Genomic DNA, 25,766 nt, shown 5'->3' with positions numbered 1-25,766 from the left:
TGTGAAAGGAGTAAGTAAATGACCAGCAACACACTTTTTGGAAATAATCAGGCAGTGGTGGTAATGGTGAGAAGCATCCCTGAAGATATATCTACTGGGGGTTTGAAAAATTTGCTTATTAAGTTATTAATATAGTTATTGTTAACTCAATAAGTTTAAGGCAAGTGAAAACCCTAATAGAATTAAATAACATCGGGGTTTTTAATATTAAAATAAAGTTTTAGGTGAAGTTAAAGTAAACCGTATTTGTAAAAGAATTAAATTTCCAAATTATTAATTTTATCTTAATAGTTTAGCAGAATCGTGTTATCCTAATTGATGTTTTAAGGTCTTTACTTTCCTTGCTACATCGGTGGTGGCGGCATGATATCCACATCCTAACAGAGAGTCCCATGCCCATAAAATAATGGGAGTTATTCCTTTTTTAAAAAATTTTATTGATTGATTTTCAGCCAAAGAGCAATGGGAAGAGAGAAAGAGAGGAACATCGATCCATTCCTCTAGGTGCCCTGACTGGGGATTGAACTAGCAACCTCTGTACTTTGGGCTGATGCTCTAACCAATCAAGTTATCCAGCCAGGGCAGTGGGAGCTATTCTTAAGGGCAGAGACTATGTTTGAATATCTCTAACACCTCACTCTTGGTTAATCAGAAATTTTGGCTAAATGATATCTTCTTTTTCTTTGACCGCAATTACTGGAGTATGCATAACTTTTGGTAAAATGGTCATGTGATAAAACTAGTGTGTGATAGGAATTTAGCAGTTACAAAATGATTTTCTCATAATGTATTTAATATATGACATTGGATATGCACAGTGATGTTTTTGATTATTTTATGGATAGAAGAATCTGAGGTGAAAAGGAGTGATATGATTTGTCCAAAGTTAGTCACTCCAGCTAGGAGATATCAGCTGGGCAGTGAACACAGATTTGCTGGCTCTAAATCTGGTTTCTCTTTAAAATTCAATTATTAATGTATTTTGTGTGTGTGTGTGTGTGTGTGTGTGTACATACATATATAAATATATGCATATATATATATATATATATATATGATAGTGGAAGGTACACATGGGTAGGAGACCTTTATTTTATTTCTCCTTGATTTTCCAAAGATTTTAAATTTCAGAAACCTGTTTTCTCTGAATTTCTTTTGAATTCATTCAGCATTATATTATTGTTTTAAGCATTTTTATTTTATTATCCAAGTAAGAATTTTTGTTTTGTAAAATAATGAGAAAATATGAATAAGCAAAAAGAAGAAAATACTTTTCATCTAAGTACAACACAGAAAGCTGGGCATAGACACCATTAATAAATATCTATTGATCGAATGCCAGGAATTAGCTTCCTGACCTCTCAGTAAATTGCTTAAGTTGTCATATTCCATCTGTAAAAAGGGGTGGCTGGCAGGGTTCTTAGGCTACTTATTTCCTTATGTTATGGATTTTTGTGACATCAGCTATCTTTCAGGGACTTGGTGAAAGGTGTTAAATAAATCATACCTTTGTTATCTATAAGGAAGAAATTATTTGAGATTTTCTGTCTTTAAATATCTTACTGCTCTTTATCATAGGTAGGAAAGAAAATGACTTATTTGCACTATATGATATGTGTTTATTTTGGGGTGAGAGTATATTTGAGAATAAATGCATTTATTTATAAATGAATCATTATTATAAAATATTAAAAAGTTCTTCCTGTGATATTTCAAGTTCTATTGTATAATTCCTATGCTTTATGACCCCAAATTACACTCAAAAGAATTTAGAGTTTATCTACCAGCATTTCTTTATGAAAATGAGATAACAAGGAAAAGGACTTAATAGAGTAGGAAAAGCTTATCTGATTTCTTGGTAGTCTTTCTGGTTGATTGTATTTTCTTCATGGGCATGATATGTGCATGTGTGTATTAATTCAGGCTATCAGTATCATTGTCCAAAAATGTGACTGTTTGAAAGAGAATCTAAATTAGATAGTGGGTTTTTAACATAGAATATGATAGTATACAAGGAGAACAATTTTTATAAAACACAAATGTATCTGTTGTCCTACAATAAATTTAAATAAACCAGGCTTTTCTCCAGATGGAATTATAATGCCTCCAGAATATTTACTATCACGATAAACAACTTTTCTTTTTCCTGTTACTTTAGTACTATTTTATACAGACCCAAATTTTCTTATAGCTGAGTTTCTATTTTCATTCTGTAGGTGGTATGTATACAGAAAGAAAAATATGTTCACCCATTTCGTTAAATCCTCAGTTAGATTGGTTTGGGACTGATGACTAGAAATTCAAATCAAACAAAAAAGTACTCCGGAAGCATAAATTGATAATTATTCTTTGTAAATTATTTCTTTGTATAGCAATGAATTGGCTATAATAGAAATCTAGAAAAAAGCAAACTGAAAGACTGTTAGCAAAATTCATATTTAATTAATATTTGATATTTAATAAATCTAGGATTAATATTTAAGTATGATACAAGAACAGAATTTTAATATGTAATTTTGCACATAAGGCCCAACAGTTTCCTATTAGGAATGGTGGTTCCCTGTAAACGTTATTTTGAGACTTAGGTCACCTTCATTCAGTTTTATAATTTATCTTTTGGAACTGACTTAGAGAAAGTTATGGTCACACTTTAAGGGGAGGAATTTTTCTTCTGATTTACACTGATTAAGTGAACATTAGCTAGCTCTTCAAGTTAGGGTCTTAATTATTCTCTTGTTTGACCTTTGCCTGTAACATTTGGTTTGAATTGTGTTCTTCTTTTTGACTTTAAGATTCAACCACTGGCAGGAGCCTTATTTAATCTTTCTATTGAGCTGTTTCATCTTCTTGAATAGGGCATAAACCTATTCATCAACCTACCTTTCATATGGGCATGCTATTCTGGAATACTATTAAGATTGAGTGCATTGTGGCAGGGTGCATTCTATTTAAAAAGCAATGTAATATGTTTCCATGTGATTAAGAACAAGAGTGTTACAAGTGCAACGTATAGTAAAATCATAACACTCAGGGCTTTTTACATAATGTGCTCTGCCTAATGTGCAAACAGTTGACTTTATTTTTTACTTTAGCTTTTTAATAGCATGGTGTTTCTCATAAATGCTGCCACTGTGTTCTGATGTTTCATTCCTTTACTTGAGTTGATATGTTACTATGAATAAATTATACAAAGTTCCTGAGGAATAAAATTTCTAGTTTGATTCATACATATAAAACAGGGTCTTACATAGTAGATTTAATTTGACTTCATAATCAGAATGAAAATAAGAAAATAAAAATCTATTTTATAATCTTATTTTGTATAGAATAGCCTCTGTTAAAGAAAGTTAGTATTCATTTATTTATACTGGCCTAATAAAAATAAAATTTTCTAAGAAAAGGCCTTTATCAAGAAACATTTTAAAAACTCAGTTGTAATTCAGGTTCTTTGTTTTGTTTTTTATTTGTTTGTTTTTTCCCAGTTTCCTGATTGTGTTCAGCAGTTTTGGTATTTAGCTGATAGATGTTTTATGCTTAAATGAAGATATAAAAAGCAAAATACATTTGCCTTTAAGTTAGGATAAAAGCACACATGACTCATCTTTGGCACAGTAAAATTTTAGATCTAGAAACTGGCTTCTTATATCATAGAGGCAGTCTGGAGTGAGTGGTTCAAGGGACTCTCCAAAGGTCAGATTGTGAGTTTGTGGTAGAAATGGATCCAGAACCATATTTCTTGATTCCTTGGCTATTTTTCATTGGCTACACCACAGGTCTCAAGTTTAGGTTACATTTCTATTTTCTACTTGTTTGTTTTACTGCAGCATTTCAGTGTTACTGCTTTGTATTACATAACCTTGGACGCTTTATTTGGTTCCTTTTCACAATATATGCTAGTTTGGGCCTTATGAGTCTGAAGGTGAGCGAAGAATGTGGAACTACTGCTAGTATTATTAGTGATGGATTGAGCCCAAAGAATTTCAAAGTGAAGAATATTGTTTTTCATACATTCCTGTCAAGAATCTATAAGGCTGAAAATAAAATCAGATCTAAAACTGTTTAATTAAACTGATTATAAATATTTGGAATTAAATCTGTATTTTTTGAAACATTTTTGGTAAAGTCCAAAATTAATTCCATGATGTTTATGGTTTGCATTTGACTGCTGTTAGATAACTGGATGGTTTCCAGTTTCTGGGAAGAGTTTCAAAGCTTTGTAGGGGTTATCTCATTTATGCCTTTAGCATGGATGATCTCTTAAAGCTTCAAGGAGTCGTATGATATAGGTAATAGCAATGGCTGCACTTAATAACAGAGAACAGAACATACAATGTGAGTGTCCAAGGTGGAATCCGAACCATGGGGTTCTTCTCAAAAGCTCTGATTCTCACCAGTAGCTCCTCTGCCCACATTACACAATTTCCTCTGTCACAAAATGCTGCCCGCTGCTAAATTAAAGTCTTCAGTGGTTCCTTGATTTAAGTTAGCAAAGCAATATACTCGAAAATTTTCATGCTATATTTGGGATACAGTGGCAATTTATGGTAATATCTGAACCTTTAGCCTCCTTTTTCCTCCTGTTTTTTCATAGTCTGTCTCAAAATCTTCTGCAGTTTCTATTCTCCTTAGTTTATTTGGAGCAGTAGTCAATATGCCTTTTGCATTATTTGGCTACCTTCATTTTTATTCTCAAAAGAGTAAGTGATTCTCTATTCCCAAGTAAGTATAAAGCTATTAGTCATTGACTCTGAAGTTCTTTATCAATATCCTATTTTTTATCTTTCTCTTAGAAAACTTATTTTATTCATATCTCATAAAGAAATACCTAATTTAGTTACCCATCAGGGGAATGTTTCTCATGTACTAGAGTTTGTACTATAATCTTCTCCTAAGCCCTTTCTAGAATCGTTACTGCTTATGACAATTGTTTCCCTTTCTCCTTTTGATAATGTCATACCTGCTTTCTTTAATTAAAATGAAACCTAATGGCTCTCTTCTCCTTCCAGCTTTTGTTCCCTACGTTTTCCAGTTTGTGAGTTTCTACCTATAATATTGACTATTATAGTTTTTATGTTTGTTCTGATTTTGCTTTCATTTATATTTGTACTGCTTCCCATACTAAGTAACTACTGGAATTCAAAGACCATGAGAAGTACCTTTAAATTAGCACTGCATTTGGTAATCAGAGATACAGTATTTTATAAAAATTGACCTGTAAAGAATAAAAAAACTGTTCTTTCTCCTATTACTGTCTATCTCTTGTTAGCCAAAACTCATGCCAGAGCTGCAAATCTGAGGGACTGAAATAGCTTTTATGCTAGGATAGGAGAAAATAGATCACTACTATACTTAGTAAGAGCAAGCAAAAAATTATCCTCTGTAAAAGTAGGCTTACTTTAATGATATAGGTAAATTTTTATAACTTGCTAGTAAACAGTGGTTTCACATTTTATTTAGCAGTGGCTTACTTTTTCCCTTTTGTAATTCTAAGGGACCCTAATACTGTATCTAAAACCTAGAATGGGTTCTTAAACTATTTAAAATTTCATTGTTTGGGGCAAACACCTATTGCGTCAGTAAAAGCAGGGCTAGCGCACAACTGAAGGGGACAGGGTTTCCTGAAACACAGTTGGAAAACCCTTGCTACAAAAGGGTGGGGATATAGGGTTTTTCCTAGTTTATTTGAGAAGATTGAGAGATTGTTAGGCTAAACAGCAACCACATTCCATTATGTACTGTGTGTAAACAGTTGCCATTATATTGTGTCACCCTCATTCTATCTTCATTTATAACATCTAATGGAGCTTAAATCAATTAGGAGACTCAGGGTAGGTTATCTCTGTGCCAACTGCTAAACAGAAAAATAAAGCAGAGTCCAAAAGATGCTGAAAAAGGAAGCTTGTTCTTAATCCTTCCTCTAAAGTTAGAACAGTTAGATTACTTCCCTGGAAGCATTTGTTTTTCCTATTGAAAAGGGAATAAAGCAAAAATTGACAAGAGAATAAATGGACCATTGAATTATTTTGGATCATTATCTTTTGGTGTTTCTGTGAAGTTAGGTTGTAGTGATTTCTTAGGCTGTTTTTTGGTTTGGTTTGGTTTTGGTTTTGGTTTTGAGGGAGAGGGAGAGAGGCATCTACTTGTTCTACTTCAGTATGCCATTGATTGCTTCTCATATATGTCCTGATCAAGGTTTGAACTGGTGGCCTGGGGGTTGAGCCAGTGCCGGAGGGACTGAGCCAGCATCCTGGGAATCAAGCCAGTGCCCTCAGTATAAACTCGGCAACTCAAGGATCAAGCAGCCGTTGTAATTTTTAAAAATGAGAAATGGATCTGATCTTTGATTTATTATATTTGATTATTTTATAACGCTTTGCCACTTGTATCATCCTAACGCAGTTGATAGCTCTCTTGTGTATAAAATCATTTCATCATCCTCTGCTTAAGGAGCAAGTATTGAACATGTAATTGCATGTCATGGAGGAAAGATGGTTGTAGCATACTTAAAAGTGGCTCTTATTTCCTGTGGTCTTATTAAAAGAAAAAAATTATTAGTTGAAAAATATTCTTTTAATATGAATGTGTTTGAGAAAATTGTAGTTTCTTTTTAAAAAAATAATTTTATTTATTTAATCATTTATTATTTTTGAAAAATTTTTTCAATTGATTTGAGAGAGGAGAAAGGAAGGGGTTAGAGAAAGAGAGAGAGAGAGAGAGAGAGAAGCATCAATTCATTTCACTTATTTGTTCCATATAGTTGTGTACTCATTGCTTTTCATATGTATGTACCCTGGTTGGGTGTCGAACCCAAAAACTCTGGCATGCCAGGTCAATGCTTTATTCATTGTAGTTTTTTTTATTCTAATATTTTGAATGTCATCAGTCTTGTACTCTTTCTTTCTCTACTGAACTATGTAATTTTTTTGCCTTGCATACTATTTTTCCCCTTGAGTATATAGCTTTTCACTTGTGATCTTTCTTTTTCTCAAATCGCACTTAAAGCCGCTGTTTTATTTTATGTATTTATTTATTTGTGGTTGGTGCTTTTTAGTTCAAATTCCTCCTTCTGTACGTTTTGTGCACAGAAACTAAAATTTCAATGGGTGTAATTTATAAAAAAAGGATATTAGTTAAAATTAGGTTGTATTGGAGCTGTTGTTTGTGAATGTCATCTCCCATTTAGCTGGCTACCTTTTTGTTTTGTTGTCAGTTTCTTTTGCTGTGCAGAAGCTTTTTAGTTTGCTATAGTCCCATTCATTTATTTTTGCCTTTACTCCCCTTGCCTTTGGGGTCAAATTCATAAATTGTTCTCTATGGCCAAGGTCCATGAGTTTAGTACCTATGTTTTCTTTGATGTAATTTAGTGTTTCAGATCTTATATTTAGGTTTTCAATCCATTTTTTTCTTTCTTTCATTTTTCTGAAGCTGGAAACAGGGAGAGACAGTCAGACAGACTCCCGCATGCGCCCGACCGGGATCCACCCGGTACGCCCACCAGGGGCGACGCTCTGCCCACCAGGGGGCGATGCTCTGCCCATCCTGGGCGTCGCCATGTTGCGACCAGAGCCACTCTAGCGCCTGAGGCAGAGGCCACAGAGCCATCCCCAGCGCCCGGGCCATCTTTGCTCCAATGGAGCCTTGGCTGCAGGAGGGGAAGAGAGAGACAGAGAGGAAAGCGTGGCGGAGGGGTGGAGAAGCAAATGGGCGCTTCTCCTGTGTGCCCTGGCCGGGAATCGAACCCGGGTCCTCTGCACACTAGGCCGACACTCTACCGCTGAGCCAACCAGCCAGGGCTGGTTTTCAATCCATTTTGAATTAAATTTTGTAAAAGGGGACAAATTGTAGTCAAGCTTTATTCTTTTGTGTGTGGCTTTCCAGTTTTCTCAGCACTATTTATTGAAGAGGCTTTCTTTTCTCCATTGTGTGTTTTTGGCTATAGACAATAGAATACTACTCAGCCATAAGAAGTAATGACATACTGATATTTATGACAACATGGGTAGACACTGAGAACATTACACTGAGTGAAATAAGTAAATCAGAAAAAGTTAAGAACTATATGATTTCACACATAAGTGGGATATAAAACTGCAACTCATGGACATAGATAAAAGTGAAGTGGTTACCAGAGGGAGGGAGATGTGAGGAAGGAGTTAGGGGGAAGGGAGTAAAGAGGGACAAATATTTAGTGACAGAAAATGATTTGACTTTGGGTGATGGATATACAACATAATCCAATAGTTCAAATGCTATAGAAATGTTGACCTGAAACCTATGTACTCTTGTTGATCAGTGTCACCCTGTTAAATGTACTTTTCTAAATAAAATTAAAAGAATAAAATAATAAATAAATAAAATAAAAATTAGGTTGTACAATTCCAAAGAATTGTACCTATTTAAAAAATCCTTCATAATTAAGAATAATAATGAAGATTTTATAAGTAGATGCATTGCTTTTAAGATTTGAGAAATGAGATTGTGAAGTCATAACAGCTAAATTCTGTGTGGGTATTAAAAGGTGAATTGAAAATGAAAGAGAAGTATAAGGAAGAAATGTTCAGGAAGGAGGCAGTGTCATCACCTCAATTAGAAAAACCCAGGTAAGGGGTTGAGCAGCCTTGGAGGCTATGGTAAGGACAGGTTTCCTTTAGGTTGTTCATGCATCTTCCTCTGTAAGCAGAATAAAGAGCACTTTCCCCCTGCCCAGCCAACACATTCCCTGCTTCTTCTTTCTCCCAGATCTCAGCGTAAATGTCACCTCCTCAGAGAAGGAATACTAATCTAAAGAAGGAGTTCCCCATTCTACTCACATCAGCTTGCTTTATTTTCACCACAAGCATTTATTATTCAATACTATTTTATTTTCATTATAGCACTTACTGTTCAATACTTCCTTTCTCAATATTTTCATGCATGTGTGTTCCTTTCTTTGTCCTTCTCCTCTTCCCTTTCTCCCAAAGGTAGACATAAGCTTAATGAGTGCAGGTACCATGTCGGTTGTGTTACTGCTCTGTCTCTAGTCCCTAGAATAGAATCTTCACTTAGACAACAATATCTCTGCCTAAACTGTCATCTGCAGGACTTGAGAGCAGGACTCCATCTTATCTTTGTAGCCCTATGATTATATAATTAATTCAAGCCAATGAATTAATTAGGTTAATATCTGAGGAAATAAAGAATTAATATTAATGATAAAATAGGATGATTTTATAAATGAAGACGAGATTTTCTTTTCCTTCTAAATAAAAAGCAGCACCAGTCTTAGGGAAACCTGGGCCAATTGTAAAACTTGCGGTAACCTCAATTCCAGAGAGCTGTTCCAAGAATTGTTTACTTCTCATATCTCCTGACATCATGAAGTATTGTCTTAGGAAGTGGGATTTTTTTTAATAAGAATTCATAGATTCTTTAAAAAAATTTTATTTATTTATTTATTTAATTATTTTTTTAAGAGAGGGGAGAGAGAGAGAGAGAGAGAGAGAGAAGAGGGAAGGAGCAGGAAGCATCAACTCCCATATGTGCCCTGACCAGGCAAGCCCAGGGTTTTGAACTGGTGACCTCAGCATTCCAGGTTGATGCTTTATCCACTACGCCACCACAGGTCAGGCAGGAAGTGTGATTTTTAAATGGCTGTTTTTTATGTTAAATAATAAAAGCCCCAAGAAAGGAACTGGGTTACCCCATGACCAACTTTTATATTATTTTATATTTTTGCATTTTTTCTTTCTTTTTTTAAAAACTAAATTTATTGGGGTGACATTGGTTAATAGAATTATATACATTTCAGGTGTATGGTTCTATAATACATCACCTGCATATTGTATAGTGTGTTCAACACCCCAAGTCAAGTGACTTTTTGATGTAGTAGTACACACTGACATTAAGATGCTCCTACCTAATACTGGGAGGGTCTTAGTTCCTTCTGTAGAAGATAATTTTCCGTGTAGCTAATGTTGCTTTTCCAGATGGACTTCCTGAAATATCATACTCTGAGAAATATATTGCCCAAGGTTTAACTTTAAAAAAGAAATGATGGTTATCCTTGAGATAGAAATCTCAAGATTTTTCTACTTGAATGATTCTCAAGAAAAGAATCAAGTCTGTCCTTAGGGTGAACTGAAGATATGGATTTTTGTTTTTATTTCCCAAAAAATTAGCCTGGATATATATTTACACTAGGCTGGTCATTTTGAAGTAATGTCACATATTGAGTTATATGAGGGAACTCTGGGCAAGTTGGTGTAAGTACTATCAGTTTTAGTGAAAGATGTAAGCTTAAGGATTTCTATTTAATATTCCTAACAACTCATACTGTTATATAGTTTTGGACAATATGCATTTTGTTGGCTCACGTGTTACATGTTCCTTGAAGAAATTGTGAAGATGGTCTTATTTTAATATCACAGTTATATTCCTTCAAGGTAAAAAGTATTGATTTAGCCTCAGCAAACTAGGCTTTGCTTAACTTTCATGATCCAACTCCTTAGAAAGGTAAAAAGGTGCATATATTTTTAAAACGTCACAATTTTTCCTCCTCTGGTGAGAAAGGCTAGTGATATTGTGAGTCTATAAATAAATATTCACACCTGACCAGGTGGTGGCGCAGTGCATAGAGCATCGGACTGGGATGCGGAGGACCCAGGTTCGAAACCCTAAGGTTGCTGGCTTGAGCATGAGCTCATCTGGCTTGAGTGAAGGCTCACCTGCTTGAGGGTGGGGTTGCTGGCTTGAGCAAGGGGTCACTCGCTCTTGCCCCCCCTGCCCCCCGTCAAGGCACATATGAGAAAGCAATCAATGGACAAGCAATTAGTGAAAAACTAAGATGCCGCAATGAAGAATTGATGCTTCTCATCTCTCTCCCTTCCTGTCTGTCTGTCCCTCTCTGTCTCTGTTAAATAAATAAATAAATAAATAAATATTCACGTTACTAAGAAATGAAGTTATTTTTATTGTCATAATTAAGATTTTTTTTCAATATTTAACAAAATTTCTCACGTGGATACCTGAGGGGCATGTGAAAAGAAAGTCTTTCCTATGGCCAATTTGGAATCTTAAACTCTTATTCCAAATCCAGGATTTCAAAGTCAACAATTCCTTTTTTATATGTGCAATATGTTTTTATCGACCTGGACTTTCTGAGTGTATGTGGTATGAGGTTCTTTATATAAGTATAAACTTTACTCATATTATCTGTTTTTTCTTCATCATTTTCTGTGTTTCTGCTAATACTAATTCATTATGCTACTTTACTCTCCAGTGCTTTTGCTCATACTCTGTGAAGCTCATGCTAAAGTTATGTTTCATTAATGCAACTCAAGTTCATAAATGGGGGCTGAGTTCAGAGATGAGAAGGTGCCTGTGACACAGCCTTAGTCCTTGTAAAGTACAAAATTAAATTGAGCATGGGGCTTATTAGTAGCATAGAATTAGCTAATATGATGCAATGAGAAAAGAATGGTTGAATCTGAAAGAAGAAAACTACTGATTTTAATTTGGAGTTTTGGCAGAAGGCTCTGCAGAGTCAAGATGTTATTTGAGTTGGCCTTTGAGTACACCCATGGGATCCTGAGGAGGTAGATAGGTGTTCTGTATTTACCTAGTTAGCTAACTGTATCTACTTTGTTTCTTTAAAGCTTTATAAAAAGTAACTGGAGAGTTTTCTTGTGTGTCCAGAGTTTTTAGGTAAGAGGAGGGGAGGGTCACCTGACAACCCTGTCTAGGGCCAATGCTTGAGTATCCAGCTATTTTAGTGCCTGAGGCTAACTGGCTTGGATCAACTGAGCTATCCTCAGCACCCTGGGCCATGCTTGAACCAATCGAGCTACTGGCTGTGGGAAGGGAAGAGGTAGAGAAGGGGGAGACGGAGGGGAGAGAGAAATAAATGGTTGCTTCTTCTGTGTGCCCTGATTGGGAATTGAACCCCAGATATCCATATGCCAGGGAAGGCTCTATCCACTGAGCCACTGGCCAGGGCCATGACCACAGTTTTTTAATGTGTAGGAATCAATTAGGGTTTTAGAACTGTATTTAAAAATATCAACAAGGTATAAACAACTCAACAATAGGGCTCAAAAGTTGCCCAGTGTTATCTTTATTCCTACTTCATGGAAATGATGAAATGACACAAAGGGGGAAAATCTTGTTTTGTTGTTTAGTGATGGGCTAAATACATAGAAGCAATGGTGGAACCTGCACGCGTGCATGTATGCGTGTGTGTGTGTGTGTGTGCGTGGATGCATGCTTGCATGTGTTCATGAAAACAAAAAACCCAACTGTTGATTTTTGTCCTTTTCATGTCACAAATGTAAGGGCTTGGCATCCATCTTCAGGGATAATGTGGTATTCAGACTGCTAGATGGTAGCCCTGGGCTTTCAAACACTCACACAGAGCAGCTGGGTGCAGAGACATGGCCCATGTAGCACCATTTTACTGATCATAAGGGCGCTGATGCAGTGACACTAAAGCAAGGAGGGAAGAAATCCAAAATGCTCAAGCTGGAGAGGACATTTGTCATAAAACAGTGGTAATGACCACTCTCTCTATAAAGAGTTTGGTGTTTCCTTCCTGATGGGTCTGCATAGTTAATCAAGTACAACCAATAATTATCAATGAGCAACTGTACCATGTCCTGAACAAAAGTACTCAGATGGGTATAAATCATAGTGTCTAAACAAACATGCTGGAGAGAGGTTCTGGAGAAGAATCTACCAGCTGTTTTCCTAAGTATTAGGGGAAAAAACTTCTGTCTAATGGTATTTTCTAAATCTTAAATGAGGGTATTATGGGACTAGAAGAGTTTGTCTTTTTTAGTGCTAAAATATAGGATCTTTTAATTACATTTATTTATTGTATATACATATGTAATTAGTATATAAACATAAAATCATTCATTCATCTAAGGGACATTTATTTCTCTGTATTAAGCACAGAACTTTTTTGTCTTTTTCTCCTAAAGGAAGAAGATATTAAAATCCCAGGTAGTAAGAAAGGGTTTGACTTATGCCAGGTTAATTAAATCATGACCCTTTTCCCTTTTTATTTAAAAAAAATTTTTTTTTTTTTTTAAGTGAGAAGAGAGGAGATAAAGACAGATTTCCACATGCGCCCCGACTGGTATCCAACCAGCAACCCCGTTTGGGGATGATGCTTGAATTAACTGAGCTATCCTCAGCACCTGGGCCAATACTCAAACCTATCGAGCCACTGGCTGTGGGATGGGAAGAGGGAGAGAAGGGGGAGAGGAGCAGATGGTCGCTTCTCTTGTGTGCCTTGACTGGGAATTGAACCCGGGATGTCCATATACTGGGCCGATGCTCTATCCACTGAATCAACAGGCCAGGGTTCCTTTCCATGTTTTATGTGTTTTTCTTTTCTTGTATATGTTTTTTGCTCAACTAAAAATTAAAATATGTTAATGATAAATGTATTAACTTAATATCATACCATTTATTATGTATATGGGTCTATACTGTGCTTATTATTATTTTTTCTTTTTTTCTGAAGTGAGAAGCAGGGAGGCAGAGAGACAGACTCCTGCATACACCTGACCGGGATCCACCCAGCAAGCCCACTAGGGGACAATGCTCAGCCCATCTGGGGTGTTGCTCTGTTGCAACTGGAGCCATTCTAGCACCTGAGGTGGAGGGAGGCTATGGAGCCATCCTGAGCCCCTGGGCCAACTTCTGCTCCAGTGGAGCCTTGGCTACAGGAGGGGAAGAGAGAGATAAAGAGAAAGGAGAGGGAGAAGGGTGGAGAAGCAGATGGGTGCTTTTCCTGTGTGCCCTGGCTGGGAATCAAACCTGGGACTTCCACATGCCAGGCCGACACTCTACCACTGAGCCAACCAGCCAGGGCCTATATTGTGCTTATTATTTTTGGAAAGCTATTTTAGGGGAAAATTAACTATTTATTATTTACAAAAACTTTGGTCTGTTCCTCTTAGGCATGGATTTTAGGTGTTGGGTACTGGTAGTCCTGCATGGTACAGGTGGCTAGAGTTTTTAAACATCTCCTAATTAGAGCCTTTGCATACATGGGTACTAATGTGTGGAAGGAGAGAAGAGACATGTTATTTATGGCTGTATCATGTTAGTTTCAAAATGACATTAGAGATCTTTTGGCCCAATTTCTTAACTTATTTTCCTAATACTTTGTACTATCAGAATTAGAACCAGTTAGTGCTGTATACTCAACTGTCAAGAGAAGACTCATTTGTGGCTACACTTTCTATCACTTGTGTCCATTTTTTAAAGTTATAGTGATTATAGAGAGTTTGTAAAAGAATTTGATGGGCTAATATCAATTCATGGTTGCTTCTGGCAAGCGACTTCTTTAGCAGTGATAAATTAGTGAAGGATGGTATAAGTCTTTTAAAAATTTAATTGAACAGACATTTGTTAAGTACCTATTATGTGATGCAGCGTTAGTGCCCAGTGTTACAGATATGAATAGCGACGGAGTTGTGGACCTCAAGGGGCTCTTTCTAGTGGAAGAGTCTTAAAGGTGCTATGTGTACCAGCCCAGAGAAGGTTGAAAGAGGAATAAGGGAGATGTCCTGAAAGACCAAACATCTGGGCTGGATTTTGACAGGAATAAGAGCTTCCAGTAATTTCTACTGAATTAATTTTTATAGTTTAAAGATCTCATTTATATGTGGAATCTAATGAACAAAGTGAACTGAGGAACGGAATAGAGGCAGAGGTGGGGTCACAGGGACTAAAGGGACAGCTCTCAGAGGGAAGGGGGATAAGTGGATGAGATCAGAGAAGGTAATGGGATTAGTGAAAGTATATATACATAACACAGAAGATACAGATAACAAGATAGCAAATCCCAAAGGGAAGGGGGAAGGGAATTAGGGGAAGGGGGGCAAAGGGAGGGTTATGGGGGGACAAGGGGATGGGGATGAGGGTGTTATATTGAGTGGGACACTTGAATCCATGTTAACACAATAAATTAAAATTAATAAAATTTTAAAATTAAATATTAGTCTTTACATTTTATTATCACCTAAAAAAATCTGATGGCTTTCCAAAGATGAATGTCTTTTCAATAACCTGTAACTTGGCCTTTTATCAAATAGTTCTTAGAGATTATCTAATTCCTGAACAGTTGAGAGAAAGGATGAGTTGCTTAGATAGTATAAAGGTAATAGTGGTCAGTGATCATAGAAGAGATTCTCAGCAATGATTATGCCTCAGGTAAACCTCATTTTCAGTGATGCTGCCACTGTGCAAAGTTTGGAAAGGAATATTTAGTGAAGATGTGTTGTTGAGTGACAGAAGGAGACCCTAAATGTGGTTCTACTAGTTTAAAAGTAATTGTTTTATGTCTATTGTACCATCCCTACTGACTAAAATATTTCTTAGTTTTAACTTCGGTTTCTTTTTTAGAAACAGGGTTAGAAACTCATGTTAATGATTCTGGTTATAAGATACTTGAATAAATAAACAAGCAAACTACTTCCCCTAATTTGACTTTCTTCAGGTTGAAACTTTTATTTATTTATTTATTTAGTTTTTTTGGTTTTCGTATTGCTACTGATTGTCTGGCATGTGTATAAAATATTGTTTGCTTCTAATTAAGAGCTCAGGGTGTTCAACAGACATTGTTCATTGTGATTTATGAAAGTATTCCATTTAAAAATAATTGAGGTATGTGTTGGTAAATAGTTTCTTATAAAACCAGACTTCTATGGAAAATGAATACATAAGAGATCATTTCCTTTAGTGGGTGGAAAAAAATCCAAGACTTACAACTATTAGATATGCTCACTAACAGCTGTTTCTTATAATAGGAGCAATGCGCATGCAGAATAGAGAAAATGAATTATACAAAAGGTTGTATAGAGGAACAACTATAATTTCTCTGGCTAGTACAGCAACTCACAGAATAAACTTTTTTTCAAATAACATTGGCACTATTAATCCCAAGCGACCTGGGCACTGAAACTGCTTTTCTAAAAAGGGGCTCTGCAGCCTGAAAAGGTTGTGGGTATAATGTTAGCCTCCTAGCTGGGGTGGGGTAGGGTGCATTTAATGGCACAATATCCAGGGTATTTGAATATTCATGAGAAGTTGGCAGGTGGTCAGTAGATGAAGGACTAAAGTCACTCTTGAGTCCTTGTGCTTTTTCATATTTTATTAGAGAAACTTGTAAGGGCAGGTGAGATCCCTCATTCCTGATTGACTTCTGATGTTGGTTTGGGGAAATGGTTTTAAGGTGGACTAAAGAAGATGGTCAAATGTTTAAGTCCTATCTTCAGTATACTTCTTTTTAACCATATATGTACTTGTGGAGTGTCTAACTAATTTTCATGTCCATCATCATGATCATCTATAATAAAAATTCCTCACACTTCTATTTCCCCCCATATATAGTCTTCTTGCATTTTAATAGCCATGCTTAGAGATGTATAGATTGTATTCTCTATTTTAAAGTGAAAGGAAGTGGAAGTTGTCTGGAGAATTTTTAATCCAGGCCTGTGGACCTGGGTCTTCTAATCCAAGTCCAGGGTTTTCTACTTGCTTCTTCCTTTCTGTTTTTACCTGAAAAGGTACATGACAATTGGGTATTTTACCAATTAGATTTCCTGTGTCAATTCAGTTACTTACTAAGAACTCCTGTGCTCCAGGATCTGTGCCGTGTCTTTTACATACATAATCCTGTTTAATCCTTACACTGTCCAGGAGAGGAATCTGATGTTCAGAGAATTGGCTAGTCTGAGCTAGATCCTGGATTGTCGCCCATGTTTGTCTGAGCCCTTGACACTCTTTATTATATTCCTGAGATAAATGTTTCAGTCTTTGAGGAATGAAGGGAAATTACAGATGATATTTCTGAATAAATAGTAATAAGGAACTCTGTTGAGTGTCAAACCAGCAATTCAGACAGATAGTGCTTTGGAAGGTGAAAAGAGAAGAGATGATTGTATCTTGTGGTCCGGAAAGGCCTTGTGAAGAAACCGGGATTTGAACTAGCAGAGGATATTAAAAATAGCATGAAAGTGTGATGGGAGAAATAACAAAAGGATAAGTCGCAGTTGGGAAATGCTGGGCACACTTGAGGGGAATTGATGCATTTGACTGAAGCACAGGAGGGGTTTGGTGGCTCACTAAAGGACGAAGGCTGAAACGGGAGCTGGGGCTCTGTTGCAGAGGACTTGGGCTACCAGGGTGTATGGCCTTGATGTTCAGTGTTACATCTTTACTTCTTTGTGATACTGCCAAATGCAATCTTAATTAGAATAATTCCAGTTGACTTGTGATTGATTTTGGAAAATTGTAGTGGGATGAAATTATATTTAGCTTCTTAGGGTGTTTCTTATTTCCCAAGAGCTTTTCTAAATAGTGTTACCTAATAGTCTTTCTTCCTAAGAAATACAAAAGCCTTATTGTTTCTTATATATTCTTATGATGTGAATGATTTTAAGTGTTTGTATGCATACCAGTATTTCAGTAAACATTCATTTCTTGGGGAAAGGGGGGATAGTGACTTAATGGGCAACCAATAACTATGGGAGAATGTGAATTTGGGATTTTCTAAGGAAGGAGGGTGGTCAGGCCACTTTTTGGCACAGAAATCAGTATATCTCAGAGAAATAAGGGGTTTAGCAGTAGAGTGACTTACATCAAAGACTAGACATAGATAATACTTTCATTAGGAAACTTTCATGCTTTGGATCATAAGGAACTATCTGCAGTTTTCCTAAAGCTTTAGGTCAGGACAATAACAACTGAAGTCTAGTCACTCATGATTATGGCTGACCTCCCTGTCAAGATTTGAATAATTAACTTACATATCTTCTTTACATGGGATAATTATTATACGTTCTGGAGAATAAATAAAGGACATATCATTATGCAGATGAGGGCTTGGCAAAGGGATGTGAAAATTGAGGATCTTGATGGTAAAATGGGATTTTTTTTTAAAGGAAAGAAAACTGTCTATTTGTTATTCTCATCTTATCTATTTCCTCTCTTTAATGTTGCAGTGTGCAAAGATCCACCTTACAAAGTAGAAGAATCTGGGTATGCTGGTTTCATTTTGCCAATTGAGGTTTATTTTAAAAACAAGGTATGTAATCTTTACCCATTAATCTTTCAATAGAGGATCCTTCATTAACCAGATGATATTTAAAATAATTTTGATTCATAAGCACTTCTATCACTAGATAATTTTAAAATAAAAGTTAAATTTGTCTTTTAGGGATTTTGGCTATTATTCTCTTTAATTATACAGGAAGTAGCTGGAAAAAGATAATTTCAATTATATGAAGTCAAATTATATGAAATTCATTAAATATTTTCTTTAGTAGAATTACTACTATTTGAAAAAAGATTAATATATGTTTGTAAAGTAGAAAAGATTAATTAATGTTTTTCAGTGATGTACTCCTTTTCTCATTTTTTTATTTCTAGAACTTTTATAATTCTAGACTTGCAAAGTAAAAATCTCTCATTTTAAGCTGATATACACACATAATATACCTGTGCAATTATATCAACTTGTGATATTATGGATTCTACTAGATTTAAGAGCCTTCAACAGTACAAATGTGGCAAAACAGACAGACTGTAAAATATTGGACAAATTTCACAACCTCTGGGGCTCACTTCTTTATTTATAAAATGGGAATAGGAATAGAGTATCTACCTCATAAGGTGGCTAGGAGGATCAGATAAGGTAAAGCTGAGTGTTTACAATAATGCTTTATATATACGTAACCATTAGTAAGTGCTATGTTATGTTTAATCACACTGTTCTCTCTGTTTATTCCAAAGTAATCTTAATTTCTGAAACTTGCTTAAAAGAGAGATAATTCACACACACACACACACACACACACACACACACACCCACCCTTGTTTTTGAAAGGAACCAAGCTAATAGGATGTCATGTTGACTAAGCCAGTACTCCATAAAGTTACGGTCCTATGCCAGCAACATCAGCGTCACCTAAGAGAAGCAGGTTACAAGTGACATTCTCAGGCTCTATCCCACATGTCCTGAATCAGAATCTCTGGGACTGGGGCCTACGAGTCTGCATATTTGCTGGCTTTCTAGGTAATTCTCATCCATAATGAAGAATGAGAACCACTGATAAACCACTCTTTAATGCTTAGTACCTCCCATTGCAACAGTATCCCACTAGCTTTTTCAATATGTCAGTGGCCCAGCAAAAACAATTTTTTATCATTAAGAGATAATTCATTTTTAATTAAGCTATAATAAAACTATCCTGAAAAATAGGAATGTATGGATGACAGGCATAGATTTTGTTTTTTATATTTTTTGTTTGTTTATTTGTTTTTCTTGGTTGATTGATTTTAGCCAGAGAAGAAGGGAGAGAATGAGAGAGAAAGAGAAACAGAAATGTCAATTTGTTCCTATATGTGCCCTGACCAAGTATGGAACCAGCAATCTCAGTGCCTCGGGCCAATGCTCTAACCACCTGAGCTATCTGGCCAAGGCCATATTTTTTGTTTCTGAGTCCATCTCCTCATGTATTACATCCCTGGTACACCACCTCCCTACAAACCTGCTACCCATACCCCCATTACTTTTTTTTTTAACTATTCGTATTTTGAGAGCATATGTGGCACTAACTTATTTCTGTATAGTTAAATATTTGAATACTTTGTCCTTGTCAGTTTTCTGATCCATTTAGTGGGTTTATAAGAACTTTTCATACATGAATAGTATCATTTCTAGTTTAAAGGAAAGGAAATTGAGTCATTGATAGATTGCATGGCTTGTCTAAGGCCAATTTTTGAGTTTTATCATTTTATGCATCCTTAGAGTTTATTCAATGCTGTCTTAAAGAATGAACATCCATTGCCATAATGGTTGATGGAAGAATTATTGTTCAAAGTTTTCATAGGAGGTGAGAGCAAACAGCAGAAGGACCTCCATGTAATCTTGGGGTCCCGCTACTGCATATTAAGGTGGTTATCCTGTTCTTGGTCGCATCATTATCCTTGTGCTTCCAGACAAGCTTGTTTTCAGTCTTGCTCATTTATTTGAGAGGTCAGAGTCAGAGGGGTGGTGGAGTGTCAGTGCTTATTTTGAGTTCGTGTGTATTCGTTCTGTTTTAGGTTGTATTTGTGTCCAACAGCTGGAGCCTGTCTTTGAGAATCATGTGTGTTTCAGAAGTGCTCAACCAGCAGGCACACTAAACATAACCGACTGTAGCACTTTAGGTTTGAAAGGATCCCGGGCTTCCCTTTCTTCCTGTCCTTGGGGAAAGCACCGGAGTAAATCTGGGATTAAAGCAGAATGAGGGGTTAATCTGATGTTGCCAAAACCAGATTTTCACCTCTAGAAAATATACTAGCTTTATATATAATAAATGCATATGTTCTTGTTTGAACTTCGAGCAGAATATTTTCTGAGGGGAATAGACTGACATAATATCGATGTCTGTTCTCTAGAAAATATATTCATTTGTCTAGAACACAAGCTTATGGGGCACTTTCTTTCTTAGAAAAGCTTTGTTGAAAGGAAATTGCACTCAGGATACATAGAAAGATATCACTTTCTGCAATTCTTACCCTTAGTTTTATTGAAAATGGATTTTTTTTTTTGTTTTAAACTTTTGCAGACTATAAAGTGATGTTATTACTTCATTCTTTATCTTCTGGTAATTAATTATATTCATCAATATATTTTTATCTCTAAAAATGTATGCAGGTATATACTCCTAGTAAAAGTATATGGAGTAAAATGTAGAAGTTTTATTCTCTTGACTCTATTTAATCATTGTTAACTATTTGATTAACTGTTCCATTTCCGTCTCATGTGTTTGCTCAGATAAAATGTATGTCAATACAGATAGAGGCTGAAGGCACATAATGTATCATACTATAATATTTTTCTGTGACTTGTGTTTAATTCACTTAGCAATATGCCTTTCCAAGTCACAGTTTTGTTTGTTTGTTTGTTTGTTTGTGGCAGAGACAGAGAGAGTCAGAGAGAGGGACAGACAGGAAGGGAGAGAGATGAGAAACATCAGTTCTTCATTGTGGCTCCTTAGTTGTTCATTGATTGATTTCTCATATGTGCCTTGTCCGGGGGGCTACAGCAGACCAAGGGACCCCTTGCTCGAGCCAGCGACCTTGGGCTTAAGCTGGTGAGCCTTGCTCAAGCTGGCGACCTCGTGGTCTCAAACCTGGGTCTTCCACATCCCAATCCGACGCTCTACCCACTGCACCTCCATCTGGTCAGGCACAGTTTTTAAATATCTGAGTGGTAATCCATGGTAATGATATATTCACAAGCAGACCTTTTTTTTTATTTTTTGCTATTATAAACAGTGCTGCCATGAACATTTTATATATTACATATATATACATAAGTTCAAATATGTATACAAATATATATATTTAAATATTTATATAAAAGAGAATTACTAGGTTAGGGTATCATACGCATTTAGTGTGTTGATAATGCCAAAGTGTCTTCTCAAAAGTTTTACCAATTTATATTCCAAATTATAAGGTAGAAAACAGGCCCTTTTTAAAATTAATTTTAAGGTTGTATAGATTGCTGTTTTACAATTTAAAGGAAAGCAGGTAAGTGAAAAATGATCATAATTTAATGTGACGATTACATTAATAAAGTAATGCTATAAGAGGGATGTCTAATTCTGATTGGATTTGGGGAGTTAAAGACTTTTCAGAGGTTTTCATGCTTTAGCTGGGTCTTGAATAATGAGCGTGCATAAGTGGGCAAGGGAGGGAGGTATCTTGGGATGGAGGACGTTTTAGTCATGGGGGACACTAGATGTGAAAGGCAGAATGAATGAGGTGCATTAATGGGGAACTGCAAGCGCTTCACAGTTATAGAAGAATAGGGTGTAGTAAGAGAGCAGAGGAAATGCAGGAAAGGTATTTAAATACTATGGTGGTTATTCCAAGGAGATGGGATTTTATCCTGTAAAAAATGATGAGTCATTAAAGGCTTTTATACCAAGGAGTGATGTATGAGGCAGAATGGGGTAAGTTCCAAAACAGGGTGGCAAGGTGACCAGGTGAGGAATGCTGAAGGCCTAACCTAAGGCAGTGGTTATGGTAACTGGAGAAGAGGGGGCAGTTCTGAGGAGGAATACCAAATAGAAGTTGAAGACAATTTCACTATAACGAGTGAGGGAGAAGGAAGATTAGAGGATGAGTTTTCTGTATTTTAACCTTGGCAAGCAATTAGGATTTTTGTTTGCCTCGGAATAGAGCAGGGGTCTCAAACTCAACTCAGCATGTGGGCCGCAGAGTAAGATCACAGCCGTTTGGCGGGCCGTACTAGGTCTACAAAAGGCAACTGTTACACAACACTTTTCTCACTGCAGTTGAAAACAAAAAAAAATCAGTACAACAAGCACAATCGTACATGCAGTTTACTCAGTGTCACAAAACGACCAGAAACTGTAGTTCGCATCACAACTGCTGTTAACTAAGCTAATATCTAGCTAGGATGCTAGAGAAATGAAAAATACAAGTAGGCCCCTAGGCTTACTTAATTTTATCCAAAATATTTTGAACTTCGTGGATTAGTCTGCGGGCCGCACAAAATTGTTCGGCGGGCCGCAAGTTTGAGACCCCTGGTATAGAGTATAGGGAAAGAACAGAGGAAAATAACTTCAGTTTAAGATAATGCATGGATTTGATGTTGCTGCCGGCCAGTGTAGTAGAGATGTGAATAGGATGTGGGCCACATGCATGACAGTTAAGAAAGAGCTGGGCTGGAGATATAGACGGGAGGGGGGTTGCTGTCATATAGGTAGAACTGACTCCTGGGAAGGGATGTCATCACCCTGGAAAGCTGTGCCAAAAATTAAAGGACATGTATGGGATCAGTGAAGAAAGAAAGGAAATATGAAGGCTAAGAAGGAATGCTAGTAAGTGTGAGCTAGTAGCCAGGAAAGAATGGCATCTTGATGAGAGGGAAGCAGGTCCCATGCTGATTGGCAGTAGCAGTGACGCAACAGTGAACAAATGAGTGGAGACTATGATTTGCCCAAGTTTGGGCGAGGAGCTGGAAACATTGAATTTGTAGTACAGTCTGACAGTTTCAGGTGCTCAGACTTTTGAGTAAAAGGAACTGGGTTCAAATCACCTGTTTCATCATGTGTTAGTCATATAACGAATTCTTTTAAAGAGAAACATTGCCTTATTTGACTATGTACCATTTTAATGTATTAAAAAAGCACAAACACCTGATGATACATTGCTGGTGAGATTTTAAAACGGGGTAGCCACTCTAGAAAACACTAAGGCAGTTCCTGAAGATGATAAACATAGAACAACATAATAGAGTGGCCCAGAAATTCCACTTCTAGGTGTATACTTAAAAGAAATGAAAATACACCTTCACATAAAAACTTTGTACATCAATATTCATAACAGCATTATTCATAGTCATCAAAAAGTGGAAACAGCCTGTATGTTTATTTACCAATAAATGCATTAAAAAAACCTGGTATACTGCCTGACCAGGTAGTGACATAGTGGATAGAGCATCGGACTGGGACGTGGAGGATCCAGGTTCGAAACCCTGAGGTTGCAGGCTCATCCGGCTTGAGCAGGGGCTCATAATTTGAGCGCGGGGTCTCTGGCTTGAGCGTGGGATCATAGACATGACCCCATGGTTGCTGGCTTGAACCCAAGATCTCTGGCTTGAGCAAGGGGTCACTCGGTCTGCTGTAGCCCCCCGGTCAAAGCACATGTGAGAAAGCAATGAACAACTAAGGACATTAAAGGAGCTGCAACGAATAATTGATTTTTCTCATCTCTCTCCCTTCCTGCCTGTCTGTCCCTCTCTCTGTCTCTCTCTCTGTCTCTGTCACAAAAAACACAAACAAACAAAAAAACTGGTATACTGTTTAATGTAATATTATTTAGCCATAAAAGAAACTAAGTACTGACATGTTACAATGTGGATGAACCCTAAAAACATTAAGCTAAGTGAAAGAAGCCAGTCATAAAAGATTATATATTGAATGTATATTTTATGTATGTTCATGTCTTTATATGAAATGTCCAGAAGAGACAATACCATAACAACAGAAGTAGATTATGGTACTGAGGAGTGTTGTGTCTGGGGGAATGAGGAACGAGGATTATTTCTGGAGTGATGAAAATATTCTAGAATTAGGTAGTGGTGATGTTTTCATAACTCTGTGTATATATTAAAATTCACTAAATTGTATACTTTAGAAGGGTGAATTTTATAGTCTGTGATTTATTCTCAACAAAGCTGCTATTAAAATGACAAAGCTAATGACAAATGGAAAAATTGTAACATTTCACAGGGATGATTAATATCTGTAATACACAAGGAGTTTTTGTATAAAGTAATATAACAAATTCTAAAGCCTTGATTTCTTAATCTGCAGCTGTCCTAAATGAAATAAATGTTAAACTTTGTATTAGGTATTGTTACTATTATCCTCAGTCTTCATTTCCCCACAATGCTCAAGAATCCATCTATGGAGCCTGGCCTGTAGTGGTGCAGTGGATAAATAAAGTCTCGATCTGGAATACTGAGGTCGCTGGTTCGAAGCCCTGAGATTGCTTGTTGTATGTGCTGGTCAGGGCACATACAACAAGTAATCAATGGACAACTAAAATGAAGCAGCTATGAGTTGATACTTCTCACTCCTATAGCCCTCTCTCTCTTCTCTCTATAAAATCAATAAATAAAATCTTAAAAAATAAAAAGAATATAAGAATCCGTGTATAGTGATAGCCAATTAAAGTAATGGCTCAAGAGTAGAACTTCGGTATCATGAAATGCTAATTATTGTATTCTCTTGGATACAATGCTATTTTGTCCTTCTAGTTTAGGAAAATGCCATTATTTTATTCATTTCACAGACATTTGTTGAGTTTTTATAATGTATAGGCACTAAACTAGTTGTTAAGAATACAGTGATGACTCAACCACTGTTCCTACCTTCAAGAATCTTATCTACCAGAACAAAGAGAGATAATAAGAAGACAGTTATTCTAAAATGTGTCAAGGATCAGAGAGATACACACAGAGCAGAGGAGAGGCAATGTTGGGTTGGGATTGGAGTCAAGGAAGGCTTTCAAAAAGTGAAACCTGAATAGAGAAGGCTAAGAAGCTCTCCGGGTAAAACAGAAAGTGTATTAATGGAGGTAGACAATGAAGGTAGCAACATAAAGCAAGAGTAAATACCAGAGTTAATTGAACTAGGTAAATACTGGGAACCAGCAATGGTGTTACCAGACCATCAGGTGGGTGAAAGGAATATGGTGAGATACAGAGCCAAGAGCCAGATGATGAAAGCCCTTATATGGTATTCACATGAGGTTAAATTTTTATCCTAGTGGAATTGGAAGCTGTTTAAATTGTAATCAAATAGTGAAAATGGATAGAGTTTTGTTTCATATACTAGATAATTTTGAAGCCTGAATGAAGGAGAAATGGAAGATAATCCATCCTGAAATATGAAGACCTATTAGACAAAGGAGTTTATAGTAGTTTGGACAGTCAGAGGATGACACTGTCAACTGATGGTCATTGGTGCCCATTCAGTGCCAACAGGAATCCTCAATTTGGGGTGCAGTGAAGAAGGAAACTTGATTCAGTGCAAAACAGCTCAATAGTGATATAGCAGGGCTGTGAAAAGAGCATGGCTGTGAGGTGGCCCTGGGGCCAGGCCCCTCTCAGGCTAGACAACTCTGCTCTGGTCTGGTCTGCTCCATCTATGCCAATCTGTGCTGGCCTGTGCTGGCCTGCTCTGCTC

At 36.5% G+C, this 25,766-nt stretch overlaps 1 protein-coding gene across 3 annotated transcripts in view; it reads left to right on the top strand.

The window, feature by feature from the left end:
• Positions 1-25,766, top strand: part of MLLT3 (MLLT3 super elongation complex subunit) — a 295,635-nt gene that overhangs the window by 148,885 nt on the left and 120,984 nt on the right. For all 3 annotated transcript variants that reach the window (XM_066368259.1, XM_066368260.1, XM_066368262.1), the window contains exon 3: positions 17,994-18,076. In XM_066368259.1, coding sequence (XP_066224356.1) covers positions 17,994-18,076 — 83 coding nt within the window. The remainder of the gene's footprint in view (positions 1-17,993; positions 18,077-25,766) is intronic.

The sequence above is a fragment of the Saccopteryx leptura genome, chromosome 2, assembly GCF_036850995.1.
Source record: "Saccopteryx leptura isolate mSacLep1 chromosome 2, mSacLep1_pri_phased_curated, whole genome shotgun sequence".
Classification (NCBI taxonomy): domain Eukaryota; kingdom Metazoa; phylum Chordata; class Mammalia; order Chiroptera; family Emballonuridae; genus Saccopteryx; species Saccopteryx leptura.
Note: the sequence above shows the minus strand (reverse complement) of the source record. Positions and strands in the feature narration are given on the sequence as shown.